This window comes from Chondrus crispus, genomic scaffold, assembly GCF_000350225.1.
Source record: "Chondrus crispus Stackhouse genomic scaffold, scaffold_388, whole genome shotgun sequence".
Lineage (NCBI taxonomy): Eukaryota > Rhodophyta > Florideophyceae > Gigartinales > Gigartinaceae > Chondrus > Chondrus crispus.
This window is the reverse complement of record NW_005179285.1, coordinates 59,799-73,870: the sequence shown is the minus strand read 5'-3', so window position 1 is coordinate 73,870 and position 14,072 is coordinate 59,799. Positions and strand designations below refer to the sequence as shown.

General features: G+C 50.6%; 5 protein-coding genes; 1 reads left to right on the top strand and 4 right to left on the bottom strand.

The window, feature by feature from the left end:
• Positions 1-692: 692 nt before the first annotated feature.
• On the bottom strand, positions 693-1,097 carry CHC_T00001036001 (hypothetical protein). The gene has a single exon (XM_005718320.1). The coding sequence runs from the start codon at positions 1,095-1,097 to the stop codon at positions 693-695; it is 405 nt and encodes a 134-aa protein (XP_005718377.1).
• Positions 1,098-1,784: 687 nt separating this feature from the next.
• On the bottom strand, positions 1,785-2,021 carry CHC_T00001035001 (hypothetical protein). Its single transcript, XM_005718319.1, has one exon. It carries the CDS (start codon positions 2,019-2,021, stop codon positions 1,785-1,787), a length of 237 nt encoding a protein of 78 aa, XP_005718376.1.
• A 66-nt stretch (positions 2,022-2,087) lies between these two features.
• CHC_T00001034001 (hypothetical protein) lies at positions 2,088-3,860 on the bottom strand. XM_005718318.1 is given in 2 exon segments: positions 2,088-2,348; positions 2,349-3,860. 1 exon segment carries the CDS (start codon positions 3,858-3,860, stop codon positions 2,349-2,351), a length of 1,512 nt encoding a protein of 503 aa, XP_005718375.1. The 3' UTR covers positions 2,088-2,348.
• Positions 3,861-5,140: 1,280 nt separating this feature from the next.
• Positions 5,141-8,713, bottom strand: CHC_T00001033001 (hypothetical protein). Its single transcript, XM_005718317.1, has one exon. The coding sequence runs from the start codon at positions 8,711-8,713 to the stop codon at positions 5,141-5,143; it is 3,573 nt and encodes a 1,190-aa protein (XP_005718374.1).
• A 1,446-nt stretch (positions 8,714-10,159) lies between these two features.
• On the top strand, positions 10,160-13,343 carry CHC_T00001032001 (hypothetical protein). XM_005718316.1 is given in 2 exon segments: positions 10,160-11,932; positions 11,933-13,343. The coding sequence occupies 1 exon segment, from the start codon at positions 10,160-10,162 to the stop codon at positions 11,930-11,932; it is 1,773 nt and encodes a 590-aa protein (XP_005718373.1). The 3' UTR covers positions 11,933-13,343.
• The last annotated feature ends 729 nt before the right edge of the window (positions 13,344-14,072 follow it).

Genomic DNA, 14,072 nt, shown 5'->3' with positions numbered 1-14,072 from the left:
CGAGGCCGCCGTGCTGTACGCGCTGGCGGGCCAGCGCGGCCACGCCCCGGCCGTGGCGCGCCTCGCCTGCATTTTCGCGCACAGGGGCTCGGGCGAGGCCGCCGTCGGCTTGTACACCACCGCTGCGCACCTCGGACACGTGCCCGCCATGGTCACGCTCGCGCTGCTGCTCGAGACCGGCGAGTTGGGCGCGGGTAAGGACGTCAAGGCCGCCGCGGAGTGGTATCGACACGCCGCAGACAATGGGAATGTGGACGCCGTCACGAATTTGGCAGGCATTCTGTTAAGGGGAGACGGCGTGCAGAAGGACTGCGATGCGGCCGTCAAGTTGTATCGGAAGGCCGCGGCGAAGGGGAGCGTCAATGCTACGCATAACCTCGCGCTGCTGATGGCCAAGGGGTGGAAGAAGGGAATGAGGTGGAAGACAAGGCCCAATGCGCTGGAGGCGGCGGAGTTGTATCGGCAGGCAGCGGAGAAGGGGTGTGTGGCTTCGATGCACAACCTGGGCGTCATGTTGAGAAAGGGAGATAAAGGGGTGCGCAGGGACTTGCCGCGCGCGCGTGTGTGGTTTCAGAAGGCGGCGGAGAAAGGGTATGTTAAGTCAATGAATAGTTGGGCAGAGTTGCTGGAGAAGGGGTCGCCCGGTTTGAAGCGGGATTTGCCGAGGGCTGTTGTGTGGTATCGCGAGGCCGTCAAGCGGGGTAATGTGAGGTCGATGAACAATCTGGGCGTGCTGTTGGAGCAAGGGGCAGAGGGAGTGCAGAAGGACGCCCCGGCTGCCGTCGCGTTGTATCGCCAGGCGGTGGAGAAGGGGGATGCGCGGGCGATGTACAACTTGGGTGAGCTGTTGGAGAATGGGGACGTGGACGTGCAAGCTGATGCGAGGGAGGCTGAGAGATTGTATCGAATGGCGGCTGAGAGGGGGGATCGAGATGCGGGGGACAAGTTGGAAATGTTGTCAGGGAGAGGCGGGCTTGTTTGCGTCGAGCATGTACGATGAGTCGTTTTTTTACTGTGTGACATGAATATTCCACCGACAAGGCGGAGGCGAGAGACTCACCATGGCAAATACTGTACCATAACAGAAGGCTGGACATGGTGGTGAGACAGACCCTCTGCCGTCTACCTGCCGCCGAGAAGACATTACAGCATTACAGTATTTCGAACTGTTGTCAACCGCAAGTACCGTAGACGTTTGGTTTGGACGCTCTACTCTAGAGGCTAGCTAGAGCATCTGGGCTAGCTAGAGCAGGGCGACGTTGTTTAGTCAGAAAATAAGATATTTGAACAAAATCTTCACACGTGTATGGCGCGCTTTGATTATTCCTGCCATATGGCGGCTTGGAACTCTGTGCCGACATAATGATTCGGTTAGAATTAGAAAAGACCCACAACAGTCAAATTCAGTTTCACCAAACTCCATCCAGCCACAGTTGCAAACTCAATCGGCAATGCACTGAGTCCCTTTTCCATCTAACTGTTTATTGCCAATGTGCAAAAACGATTTTTTGCAAAAAAATATAAATGAAATCGAACGATAGGAAGAACGTGCAATTCTCATAAAGTTCTTTCTGTCCCCCAACTCAGAAGTCGGAGAAAGTACGGTGGCGGGGGTATCTTTTTCTTTCTTGTCGAGGAAGCACAAGTCAAGAATAAAATAGGTGGAATAGTGTCCTCGTATGAGGACAACGGTCCAATAGACACTAGCGCTTGAAACCTTCCCTTTGCTTAGCCTGCACATTGCCCTAGACAATAGTAACCTGCGCATCGTTGGGACCAGCCGTTCAATCATACCTCAACAGCGAGTCGCTGTGTTTTGTAAATTGTACGCAGTATTTTGATTTCGAAGATATCAAAGAAACAACGTTGCAACGGAGCCTAATCTGTCGTGCTTCTTTGCCAGGCTTGCTAACAAAGTGACTGCGAAGGACGCATACTGTTCGTCGAGATGAGGTCTGCCGCAACGCATCACTCAGTTCCGGTCCCAAGGGTACCCCATTCCCCTTCATTTCAAGAAACATAAAAATCAAATTGCAAGTGACCGCATCTGAGGTCACTTGTAGCTTCAACACTGGCAGTGCCGGCAGTTTTCAAACACGGTTTTGCCGTCATTTTGCAACCCTGCGTGACGCAAATCGATATTTACATTGGGTGCTTCTTCTGTGAGTAGTTGTAAGCCTGTTGTTGAATGCGTCCCAAACTTCTGTGACCAGCAGCATGTTGGGTGCTTCGGTTGGGGACCAAAACTACGTCAACCGCGTATCAATTTTTATGAGACGCTTACGAGAGGACTAGAGCACTGAACATAGCGGCCCCACTCCAACTTTCTCGCGCTCAACATTCACACTTTACGGCTCGCGAGGATCCCTCCCAGACGCATCCGCCGAATCCTGTCCACCGTTTACTTTTCTCGGCTCGGAATCCACGCTGCCGTCGTTTCGAGAACACTTGGTTGACCCCCCTTTTGCAGTTCCATTTTCCGCAGGCTTAGAAAATCGATCATTGGGTCTTGAGCTGCTCCGCTCACCGCCAAGTCCGTTTTCTATATCCGTGTACTGCCCAAAGAATGTCTCAACGTTCGCCTCTTCATGAGATTTATGGCTTTCCGGGCTCTCCGCCATCTCTTCCGGAGACAGCATCTCCGCTCGCAAGCCAAGGATCCTGCGATCGTCCGCGTCAACGACGACGAACCTGACATGATTGAATACCCACAGGTCGCCCACCTCGGGAATACCCCCCATGCGCGCACAGAGGAAGCCTGATATCGTTCCGTAATCGCCCAAGTCGTCTTCATCCAGATGCATACCTAGTGCCTGGTCCACTTTTTCAAGGTCCGCTTGGCCCTCCACAAGGAAATTTCCGTCTTGCTTTTTCTTAATAAACTGTGCCTCTGCCTCGTAGTCATCATCTTCATCGTAAATCTCCCCCACTACTTCTTCCAGGATATCTTCGAGAGTAACCAAACCAGCAGTCCCACCGTATTCATCTACAACAATGGCCATGTGGAGCCTTCGTTTTCTCATTTCTTCGAGAACAATCCACACAGACATTGATTCAGGCACAAAGAAAGCTGGGTCCATTATCTCTGATACTTTGGTCGTGGGTAAAAGGGATGCGTCTTCTCGCAAGTAGCGTAACAGCGATTTTAACATTGCCACCCCCACGATATTATCAATCGTATCCTCGAAAACAGGCATCCGTGAGTAGTGAGATTCAGACTCTAATTCCAGCAGCTCAGTCAAAGTGCTGGTAACCGGTAACGCAACGACGTCAACTCTGGGACACATGACGTTTCGGACATCGGTCTCCTCCAAGTCGAGCACGTTGTGAATAATCTGAGACTCGTATTTCTCGATACTGCCTGAGCGACCAGCGCCAGCAACAATCAGGCGCAGCTCCTCTTCACTTACCTTTGCATCGTTCTCCATGGGTAGTTTGAATGCGCGTAGTATTTGCGTCGACAACCATGCGAGAAGTTTTCCAACAGGATAAACGATAATAGAAAGCATACTGATGACAGGGACCATAACTCGCGCCACCTTCGCTGGTGCATGAACGGCAAGAGCTTTCGGCAATATTTCACCGAAGAACAGAAAAAACACAGTCATGCCCGCAGTGACATACCCTACGGCAGCTGGACCGAAAAAGTCACCAGCAACTTCAGTGGCTATAGCTGTAGATAACACAGTGGCGCTTGTGGTAGTCACAAGTATTGTCGTGAGAAAACGGGTGAGGTCGGATTCAAGGACTGCAAAGGGAGATGATCTCCCTTCTTTGTCAGCCAGTTCACGAACCTTCCACGGCCATAAAGTAGTAATCGCCGTCTCTGCGGCGGCGAGCGCTGCACCAATGACAAACATCACCGCTGCGACACTGACCAGACTACGCCTGACAGGTTTGGCAGCTACTTCAGGATCGGTTGCGCTCGTCTTCGGCGGAATGAACGATACCTGAGACGGCGCGCGGGTAGATGAAAAGCTTGTCGCCTCTCGTGATGGTGAAGGGTAATTATGTACAACAAATGCCAAGCTGCTCCGACTGGCCAAACTCCGAGGGGCTGTCACCGTTCGACATGCGAAGGATGTTTCGTGAAACTTGAAAGAGCAAAGTAGCGGTACCGCCACGGCGATAATTTGAGAAAGGAAAGAGAACACAAGGACAAAGGCTGTACGACGAAGAGCTGCCAGAAAAGGCTCGAAGCTATCATTCTTGGGGGTACCGTGACACTTGTGTGTGCTAAGTAGCTGTGGTAATGGAAGGTGTGTCGACAGTGGGGAACATCGGAGCGAAGAGCATGCTGAGATATGTGCGGTGGCGGTCTTGGGTGTGGGAAAGGACAGGGGCGTCCGACCCCGACGAACAACTGCAGCGGCTGAGCGGTGCGCGAACGCAGCTGGCCGCAAAAGGAGTAGGAATGCCAGGGCGGATCGAATGACGCAACTGCGCCAACAACGAGACCGGGTAGAACCGGTCAAAGAGAGAGAGAGGAACACTCTGGCATCGCGTAACCTGCTGCGAGAACTTGATTGCTTCAAGTCCGGGCGAACAGAGGGGACGGAATGACAAAACGTGACTGTGAGATGCAGAATCGATCTCCGAAGTATTACCTTGTGAGACTCTACTCTTCAGTTAAAATTTGTCGCTTTCCATCGAAATTTCGTCTTTCAACTCAGCAATACACTGAATACTGTAGTCACCGATTCGGTAGACAGAAAGATCGTAAGAGGGAAGGCGCGGACGCGGACCATTGCAGGAGTGCCGGTAGTGGAATTTCTTCTTGGATGTTAGAGTGTTCGACTGCCGTGGAGAGGACATGTTCACATGCGAAGTGTCTGTCAAGAATGTCTTCTGCACGGCATCTCGAAGATCTTGGAAAAAACTCCAATATCGGCACTTTCGCGATGCGCTGCAATCTCACCTTCTCTCTCACGATCTTTCTCACGCCTTCGGCAACGTTCGCTCTGGCGTATGGGGTATCAAATGCATGTTGTTTCAAAGACTCAGTACTTCTCGCCGAAGACAAAATAAGTCAGAGGTTGCACCCATTTTTGGAAATACAATGATAAACAAGTGTACTGGCTCAAGCCAAGTGACATCAGCATTTCCTCAAGCTTACTATACAGTTAATTTAAATCTGAAATCAGGTTGTATCGCCCTCAAGAGGAACAATAAAATCCTCCAGGTCCACATAGTTGTCATCTCCGTTTTCCTCCCGTAGCCATCCGTCGACGTATCTATTACGGGACCTGAAGTGCGCTCTCTTTTTCGGCCTCGACTGAAAATCAGGTCGCACGTGAACACCAACCCAATTCTTAGATTTTTCATTCGCATTGCGCTTTAGGGAACCGATATCTTTCACGCGCTCTTGGAGCAAGAGTAGAATCCCCGTCAGACTAGGGGATGCTTCGATCTCATGGCAGAGGACAAAAGCGGTGGCTGTGGCGTCTAGTCTTTCTTGCAATAACACACTCCGTGGTCGTTGTTCGATGAGTTGCGGCGAGGACAAAGTCCACTTTAGGTGGCCCTCCTCGAAAAGCAGTTTCAACACATCCTGCACAAGGTCGAGGAGCCCGCGAAATGGATGTCCCGGTTCTTGTTGCGCACACATGTGTGTTGGTAGCAGCCGTATCTGGATTTCGACGAATTCCGTGAGACTCTGCATGATGACACCCAAACGTCTCCACAACAGCAACATGGTCTGATTTGTCTTAGGAACTGAAAATCTCATGAACGGCGCGACAAACAGCTCTCTAAGAGCACCCACGACACCTCGCGTTGAAGTTAATTCGCTTTCAGGGGGAACATATGACTTTGATTTTGTCCGTCTTCGGCGCTCGAGGACGTGTCGAACCGTGCGACTAAGGTACTCCAACACACAAAAGATGGACATGACGGCATTGTCTTCTGTTTCGCCGAGGCAGAGCGTTCTAATTGAGTCGGTGTCAGGGCCTGCTTCGTCTTGCTCTGAACCTAAATTCTGTTTGTTTGTTAGAGAGAGATGACCTGCATCTTGATGTTTGGGACGGCAGACATTGGTGTTGTCAATCCCTCGCATTTCGATATCCAAATTGATCGCTTCTTCTATGATATCGGCATCGAAATCTTGGGTCCCAATGGTACCTATGACCTCTCCGCGGCGATCGTCAAGAGCGATCCCGTCCCTCAAACAGCGAACGACGACTGTCGCAAATTCTATTCCTTGCAAAACATCAAAGCAATCCAATAGCAATGACAACATTCGTCGAAGCACCGTTGACTGCCGGATAGAAAAGTCACGCAGGAGCCCGCTCATGGTTGAGACGATAATCGCCCTTGTCTGCTTTTCACTTTCGCAGTCGTCCCCCGCCTCTTTTCGCAGCCAAATAAACAAATCGAAGTAAGAAAGGGTGAGGGCTACACTAATACCGTGTTGAAATTCCAAGCGAAACACTCTGGAGAGAACAGTGGTCGACTGCAGAATCTTCAAACCTTCCGGCGAGTGGCTACCATTTACTTGGGAGTTGCAATCCATATCCTTAGAGTGGATTTCCTTGACAGCTGGATTGCATTCCGAAGTATCAAATTCGGAGTCGGTTTGCTTTCCGCTCCCTTGTGCGTGATTTGTCGAATCGCTTGCCGCTTCAACAATTTCTAGTGGTCTAGCCGCTTGCAGGATACTATGCAGCAACGCAAGTCGGTCGGCGGGGCTCCAGTCTTGTATCGTCCTGATAAGAAGTGTCATACATGATGATCGTATTGACAGTCGCAGAGACGTTGAAAGCTTTGTAAGTTGTGAGACAGCAGTCTCAGAGTCCCAGGCTGATTGGATTTCGGCAATGCCCGCTTCGGATAAGATGTGTGTTGCCACATCGACACATTCTTTGCAATCCCATGGATGGGCACTGAAGGACGACTGCTTCTTTGATGACAACAGAGTAGCTTGCCAGTCTTCTGCCCTCGTGTGCGCATTCGCAGAGCAAGGAGACTCTGGGCTATGTTCCGATTCAGTCGTTGCCCATGGAGAAGTGGAAATAAACCAATTCTTGATGAGGCCTGCAAACGTTTCAGTTTCCTCCAAGGTCAATCGTGGTAGCAAGGCCGGTTGTCTTATCCTACTGCCAACAATGGACATGAATTCGCGAAACAGAATTCGTCTAAGCAGGACATTTGCACTGGCATTCGCCAGCCATCGCATTCCTTCTATACACTCCTTGAATGACACGGCACCGGTGATGTTGTTTTTGAAAGCTTCAGACAGTCCCATGGCTACAGCTTCTCGTGCTGACACAGATCCTAGAACTGCAAATGAGCCATTGCTTCTCGCGTATCTCTTATTGTGGCGGGATGACGTTTCAGAGCGATTGTTCGATTCCTCAACAGCGCGAATGAGCAGACATACTGCATAGCCTGACAAATAGCGTTCACTTGATCGACTAGTATCGCTACAAATCCTAGTTTGATACAATTCACATACTTTTGTAACCCTGTCAATCGTTGAACCCTGTTTCTCCGGTTTCGAATATATGTCTTTGAGGACCTGTTTGACATCACATAAATATTCGCCAAAGTCCCAATAAAAGCTCGCTAATGGTGAATGATGAGCTCCAATCCTTCGACACAGTCTCATAAGAAGTGCAGCATCGAAGCCGCTACAGCATAGTCCGAAGTGTGGTTCAAGAAACGTCGATTGACCAAAAGCAACGGGCTTTTCAGTTCCTTTCCCAGTTGCCGCTTGCATCGATTTTCGATCGCAAAAGGAACACTCCATCGAAGAGTTACGCACGTGCTGCACAACTATATCGGCAATCGCTCGAATACGAGGTGGATGGCTACCATTTCTATCCACGTATTCAAGCATCATTTGAATGAGATAGTTTCTCAAAGGAGTCTCTGAGAGTGCGAGGATATCCGCAAAAGCAATAAGCACCTCCTCTCGTGTTTCTTCGGGTATTGCGTCATGTTCAATCAGCGCAAGAAAGCCAGCGCCAGCAATGCGCTGGAGTTTCAAAAGCCTGGAGCCCGCAGCCTTTCGCAAGAATGATATCACGCGGTCAGACTGCTGCGGATTGTCAACTGATAGTCTTGCTATAGCCGTAACAACCCTCCAATCCGCGCGCATAGGTATGGCATCCGCAAAGTTAAGTAACGCGTGCAAATCCAATGCATAGGCACGCAGATGAATGGCAGTCTCCCGCGCCCCGCATATTTGTTCCAGCAAGTGACAGAATGCATCGGTCACTAGTTGCGGAGTATCCTCATTCGTTAGAGCGACAAGAATAGCTCTCAATATCTTTTTCCTGCTTCGAGGGACTAACAAAAACACTTCAAAAAGCATTCGCATGCCGCAGGATCGAATAGATTCTTGCTCACTCCACACTTGGCCTTCGAAAACACATGCAAGCGTCTCGCCGTGTGCCCAAACAGCTGGTATTTGTTTCCTGGCAATAAACCTCAACGCAGAAACAAAGGGAGGCTCAGACGTAGCAGCAGATGATGAGGGCACCTGAGAGTTGTCAAAGCGGACAACACCTGGAGTTGCGATTCTTTCAAAGATGTCATGAATCCGTTTTTCAACGCTTTGCGATGCTGTTGAGCTGAGAAGAGAAAGTATTAGCGACACGTGCGGTGGACCAACTTTCGGTTGCGTGCATGTGAGTGTCTCCCCCGTAGTCTGAAGCTGTACTAGATGTGAAAGTGCATCAACAAGCCTGCTTGCCACAACCTCAGAGTCCATGATGAGAGTGGAAAGCACATCCAGAGCATTCGAAAGACTACAAGGTGATGTTTTGCTCAGCAAGTGCAGAGCAATAACCCCAAGAGTGGAAGTTTGACGAGCAGACGTCACCCGGCCTAACCTTGAGACGACGGCTTGGAAGACTGCCGGCACATCGCGATCGGTACAGTGCCGCGAAACAAACGAGTCGAGCGCGCGCATGAAAGCAACGTCTTCGAACTCGCTCAAACGAATATCTGTGTTGAGCATTGCAAGAATAGGGCTAACGCGGAGGTTCGTGGGGCTCTCGAAAGAGCTAAGAATGTATCTGATAATTCGGCTTTGGACTGCACGACTTCGCTGCGTGTGAACTTGAGCGGCGGCATGGGCACAAAACACGAGGAGAGAGATGGCTGCAGGAGTACTCTTGCGGTGCATACGCAGACAAACAGCTGTCGCACATCTCGAGACCATTTGAATGCGCTCCTCTGGACTCTGCGAGCCGTCCCTAGCATCGGCTCCAAGCAAGACTTCGACTTCATTCAACAGAGGTTGACTGGAAAGATCACTCTGCTCGGCCGAGCAGCAAAGAACGGAGAGAACAGTGGGTCGAAGAGCTTGGCAGGCCCAAACAAAGCGCAAAAGTTCAATGGTGCGGCTGCGTTGTGATTGGGATGACAGGGTCGCTAGGACTTTTCGAAGCGCATCGGAGCTTAATGCCTTAATCCTTTGTTCGGCGGTGGTAGAGTTGCATTCTGTGGCGAGCAAGCGAGATATGAATTCGTTTTCATCTTGCAAAAGCGGTGCGGATTGAGAATCCATGGTGGGCTCTTGTAGTCAAAGTAAGTTCAAGAATGGACGACGGTCAAATATGGCAGTGTGAAACCAAAAGAACGAACGAACGCTCTTTGAAACGATATTTCGCGGAACATGGCTCTCAAGGTTGCGAAAGAATTTAGCTCGTGCTGGCGCTGGCAACCCGTGGCGATACTGAACACGAGCGGCACCCCCAAATGCTCTGTGCGTAGGGCTTTCCTTCTCGGCGTTCATCCAAAACACAGAAAGCGTTGCATCCTGATAGAATTGGGGCCCCCAACAATGCCAAATGACGGTTGAGGTAAAAGGAGAGAACGAATGATGATCCACAGTTTTGGCGGGAGAACGCATTTGATCCACCCCACATACAGCGGTGACACGTGTGAACCTTCACAAATTGTCCACGTGTACATGTGCGACATTCGAAACGTTAGCAGTTGGAATGATAATCATCAGTTCCTCTCCAGCGGGGCAACTAAAGACCTCTGTCTCTGACCCAAACATGCCCTCCCCTCCCATCATCAACAACTTCAAAAGCATTGTACAGCATATAACATACTGCTGTCTGACGCCAGCTTGCCAACGACTGTGTCTGCATCTGTCACCGTTTTTATACGAAATGGAAAAGATCCCAACCCGCTCGTAGGCCCCATGGCTACCTTAGAATCACGCATGCCTCTTGTACACCCATTCAAGCTTTTGCTATGCCTCGTCTTGTCACTTCACGCCCTTGCGTTTGAAGGACTGCTCCAAGCGGCAGGCGAAGTCCGAAAAGACAGAGCCGCAATACCTCTCCGCTTTGCCGTTCCAGACTGGAATGTCTATCACCGCACAAACGACCTTTACTCCCGCCTAAGCACCGTCGTCGAATCATGCAAGTCCGCCTCTCATCTCATTGTCCGCGCCCCCTCACTAACTGAATCAGCTCAACACTTCAGAGTCGACCAACGTACCTCTGTCACCGATGATGCTGACTCTATTCGCTACATCACCATAACTCACCGGGCATCCCCGGCCGAGCTCGCCGGTCGCATTATAAGACGCCGCCGCAAGACTCGCATTATGTTTGTCTTCGGCGAGACTGGCCGCGATTTTCTCACTTCAGAGATTGCACTCCGCGTCGTCGAAGCTACGTGCGCAGCCAATGCTTCGCGTGCCCTGCCGAGCGCTTTGTCCGACATCGAACTAATTCTCGTTCCCGTGGTCAACCCTAATGGAAGGCGTATCGCCGAGATGGGCCGACGGTGCGAGCGCACGAATGCAAATGACGTCGACTTGGACCGCAACTGGCCTGTACACTGGAACGAATCGGCTCGAGTCCGCGAAACAGAGCGACAAGAGACCCGACGCGTCGCAGCCTTACGTGACGCCGGACGCGTGCTGGGTGTTTCAATGTCACAGCGCGCCTTGTCTCATCATGATACTAGACGTCACGGCAAGGAACCCAGACCAGACTCGGAATCGGAACATTCCAACTATGCGCCATTCGCAATAGGCACACATCCATTCTCTGAGGCCGAAACGCGTGCTCTCAAGGCTATTGTTGAGAAGTTTCGGCCTGCCAGCTACGTTTCTTTACGCACTGGCGCAGTCGCTCTGACAACTCCTGGCGACTGTCATCCAGAGGAAGTGCAAGACGCTGACCAGTCCCGTCTGCTTAAAGTAGTGGAGGGCATCACCGCCAGTCATTGCAGGAGCTGTAAGAGTGGGAGTTTGTGGAATGCTTCAGGACATACGAAATGCGGCACGGCTGCAGATTACATGCACAGCCTGCAAATCCCATTCGTACACACATGGCACGTCTACAACTCTCCGAAAGCCGTCCAAGGAGATTGCTTTCGCAGGCATAATCCTGTCACCAAAGAAGCCTACGAACGTGTTGTGGAGAACTGGGCTCAGGCTGTTTTTAATTTTTCAACCGCGGTGCATAACTGGATGACTTTGGAAAGCTCGGTAGGACTTGATTCCGCTGAGCAAAACGCATCTTTGTCTGCGGCGGAAGCAATGGCCAGACGTGCCGACAGACTTGCTCGAGGAATTCCCGATCCAGAGAGCGCCGAAAACGATGACCATGTGGCGGGCGACAACTGGCTGCATGCCGGGAATCAAATACCAATTGAACAGAGAGGAAGGAACCTACGCTTATTAAATGGGAGACCTGGTCTGCTTTCATGGTTATTTGCAGATAGAGAAACGGAGAATGCAGCCGATGCCAATGCGGGGGCAGGTGCACCTTCTGGTCCCCGCAGCAATCGCCGCCTAGGCCAGGAGGAGGAAGGCATCGGATCAGTGACTGGGTTGCTCGGTGCCTTTGCTGCTTTGTTACTTCTCTGGTGTGGTATTTTAGGTGTTAGACGCTTCATTTTCAACACGCACTCGAAACGGTCTCTCTTTCGGCCACGAAGACCTGAAAAGACTGCATAAAGCGCCTCATTGAACCGAGTCAGCAATACTGTACTTGTATTAAGTCCGCGTACATTTTCACGTCACACCACGAGGATAGACAGTAATACTAGTAACAAGACACGTGGGAATTCTGACCGGAATCTGGTCCGGCACTCCGCATTCCTTGGTCCGAACTAGCAGGTGGAGCTTCTGCCTCCTAAGCTCCGCGACGCATACAATCCAATTGATGTAACGAAGGGCAACACAAACGCCTGTCTAGCCGAATCTCCGTCTTAGACGCAACAGACCATGCCGAAGGTCGCCGATTATCGAATCGTCTCGTTTTTTGGCAAAGTCCTGAAATCGGAGACCTTAATGTCGTCTATTTCCTGGACAACTGATAATCAATCAATCGTAGCTCGGAGGGCTTTCAAATGTCGCCTAGCCCCTCTCTGTAGGTCACGCAACTCTCGTCGGTCGGGTGCATTATCTAGAGGTCCTCTGCCCGCTGTTTTTCGACGTGGCGACTTCATGAACCGATTCTTAATGAATCGCATGCCCTTCACCACCCTTTGGAACAACTCTTCCTTCCTCGGTCCCGAAATGTACATCAGTGCACAGGATGTGACAAAACACAAGAAGACGAGAATGTGGAAGAAAGAAAACTCGAAAAGCTTGAAGCGCTTGCGCTTAGATTCTGTATGGGGTTCGCTGCCCGGCTTTGGTCCAGAATCTCGGCTATCAGAAGGGTTTTGAGCGCTCTCAGAATCATCCGACTCGAAAACGTCCGGAGCAGGATTTGCCAGACACATCTCTAACCACGATGAAATACTGCTGGTGATAGCCTTGGGCCAGTCACAATGATCCGCACATTTTGCCCACGTCGGCCGTCCGATGAGCGATTTCAACGAGAATGTGCATATTCGAGAACATTTGCCAGTGTAGTAGAACGAATGACAACCGACACCCCTGATCAGACTCTCAAAGCTCTTAAACATTGTGGCGCACTGGCCATCTTCGGAGCACTTGTCGTCCCACCAAGCATGCGTGAGAACTGGTAAAAATGCTATTATGAGAAGCGCTGAGACCTTGAAAACTCTTGGACGCCACAGTTGCTTTCTGTACATTTCAAAGAAGCATTCAACTCCAAAGTCAAAACTAGCCTTGCGCACCGCTACGAATCAAGGTGCTCACAGTCTGCAGTCGACATTCCCCAGATCCTTTGTGATGAATAGCGTTCATTCGGACATTTGCTCAGCCAGAAAGAAAGACACAGTCTGGCTGTATCAGAAAGACACAGTCTGGCTGTATCAGCAAGACCACGCTGGCATCGGTTCCTGAAAACTCACTCGTTTCATATGTATGAAGGGAGAACAAGATGGAAATACTGTACCGTTCTCACTGGTTCAATCCTAGACACTTTCCAGAAATGCAAAAATCAACGTTTTTACCAATCAGACCAACATTTTTTTGCCATTCCTGAGCTCGTCAACAGAGGGAAAATGGGAAAGGGGGTCAATTCTTGACAGGGAGCTGAGCACTCTTATCGATAGTGAGACAAACCGACGAGGCCTGAGGCTGCCACTTCAGCGCTCTCGTCTTCAACACACCTTGCCCGCCGATATTGCCACTTCTTCGGAAATGGCGCCATGACGCAATTGGAATATCATCCAGAAAGTCCCCCTTTAAGTCAATCAGCCTTTGCGCAAAAACTGTTTTCACCTCGACAACGGTTTTCTTTGTTCCCTTCAAACGTGGTCCCTTTGATAGGTATCGGATTGCTCTGTTCAATGGCGTTTTCAGAATTGAAGACATTCTCACGTCTTCGCTTTGGGGTCCCTTTTTCTGACCTTGCTTGAAGACGCTGTGCTCCAGCCATGGGTGCATTGACTTAACGTCCACGTTGTGAAGTCTTTGCAAGCTTGGGTGGAGAGACTTGCGTATCAAGCAACCTTTTCACTTTGAACTCATTGTTCTACAGTACCTGCATCTCTGCTAGTGTATTACTGGCCGAGCTAGGGCCGTTTGATAATTGCCGAATTCTGTCTAGCAACATTTCTGTGTATGCGAGAATGGGCTCAATCTCACACAAGGTGCGCGATTCATTTCTAACCTCTTCCAAATGAGAATCACGAACTGCCCGACTACTTCGCGTGTTCACACTATTGCACAAAGGTTC

Coding starts and splice junctions, on each gene's coding strand:
- CHC_T00001035001 (XM_005718319.1), bottom strand. CDS start 2,021: ATGTTTCTTGAAATGAAGGGGAATGGGGTACCCTTGGGACCGGAACTG.
- CHC_T00001033001 (XM_005718317.1), bottom strand. CDS start 8,713: ATGGACTCTGAGGTTGTGGCAAGCAGGCTTGTTGATGCACTTTCACAT.
- CHC_T00001036001 (XM_005718320.1), bottom strand. CDS start 1,097: ATGTCCAGCCTTCTGTTATGGTACAGTATTTGCCATGGTGAGTCTCTC.
- CHC_T00001034001 (XM_005718318.1), bottom strand. CDS start 3,860: ATGTTTGTCATTGGTGCAGCGCTCGCCGCCGCAGAGACGGCGATTACT.
- CHC_T00001032001 (XM_005718316.1), top strand. CDS start 10,160: ATGGCTACCTTAGAATCACGCATGCCTCTTGTACACCCATTCAAGCTT.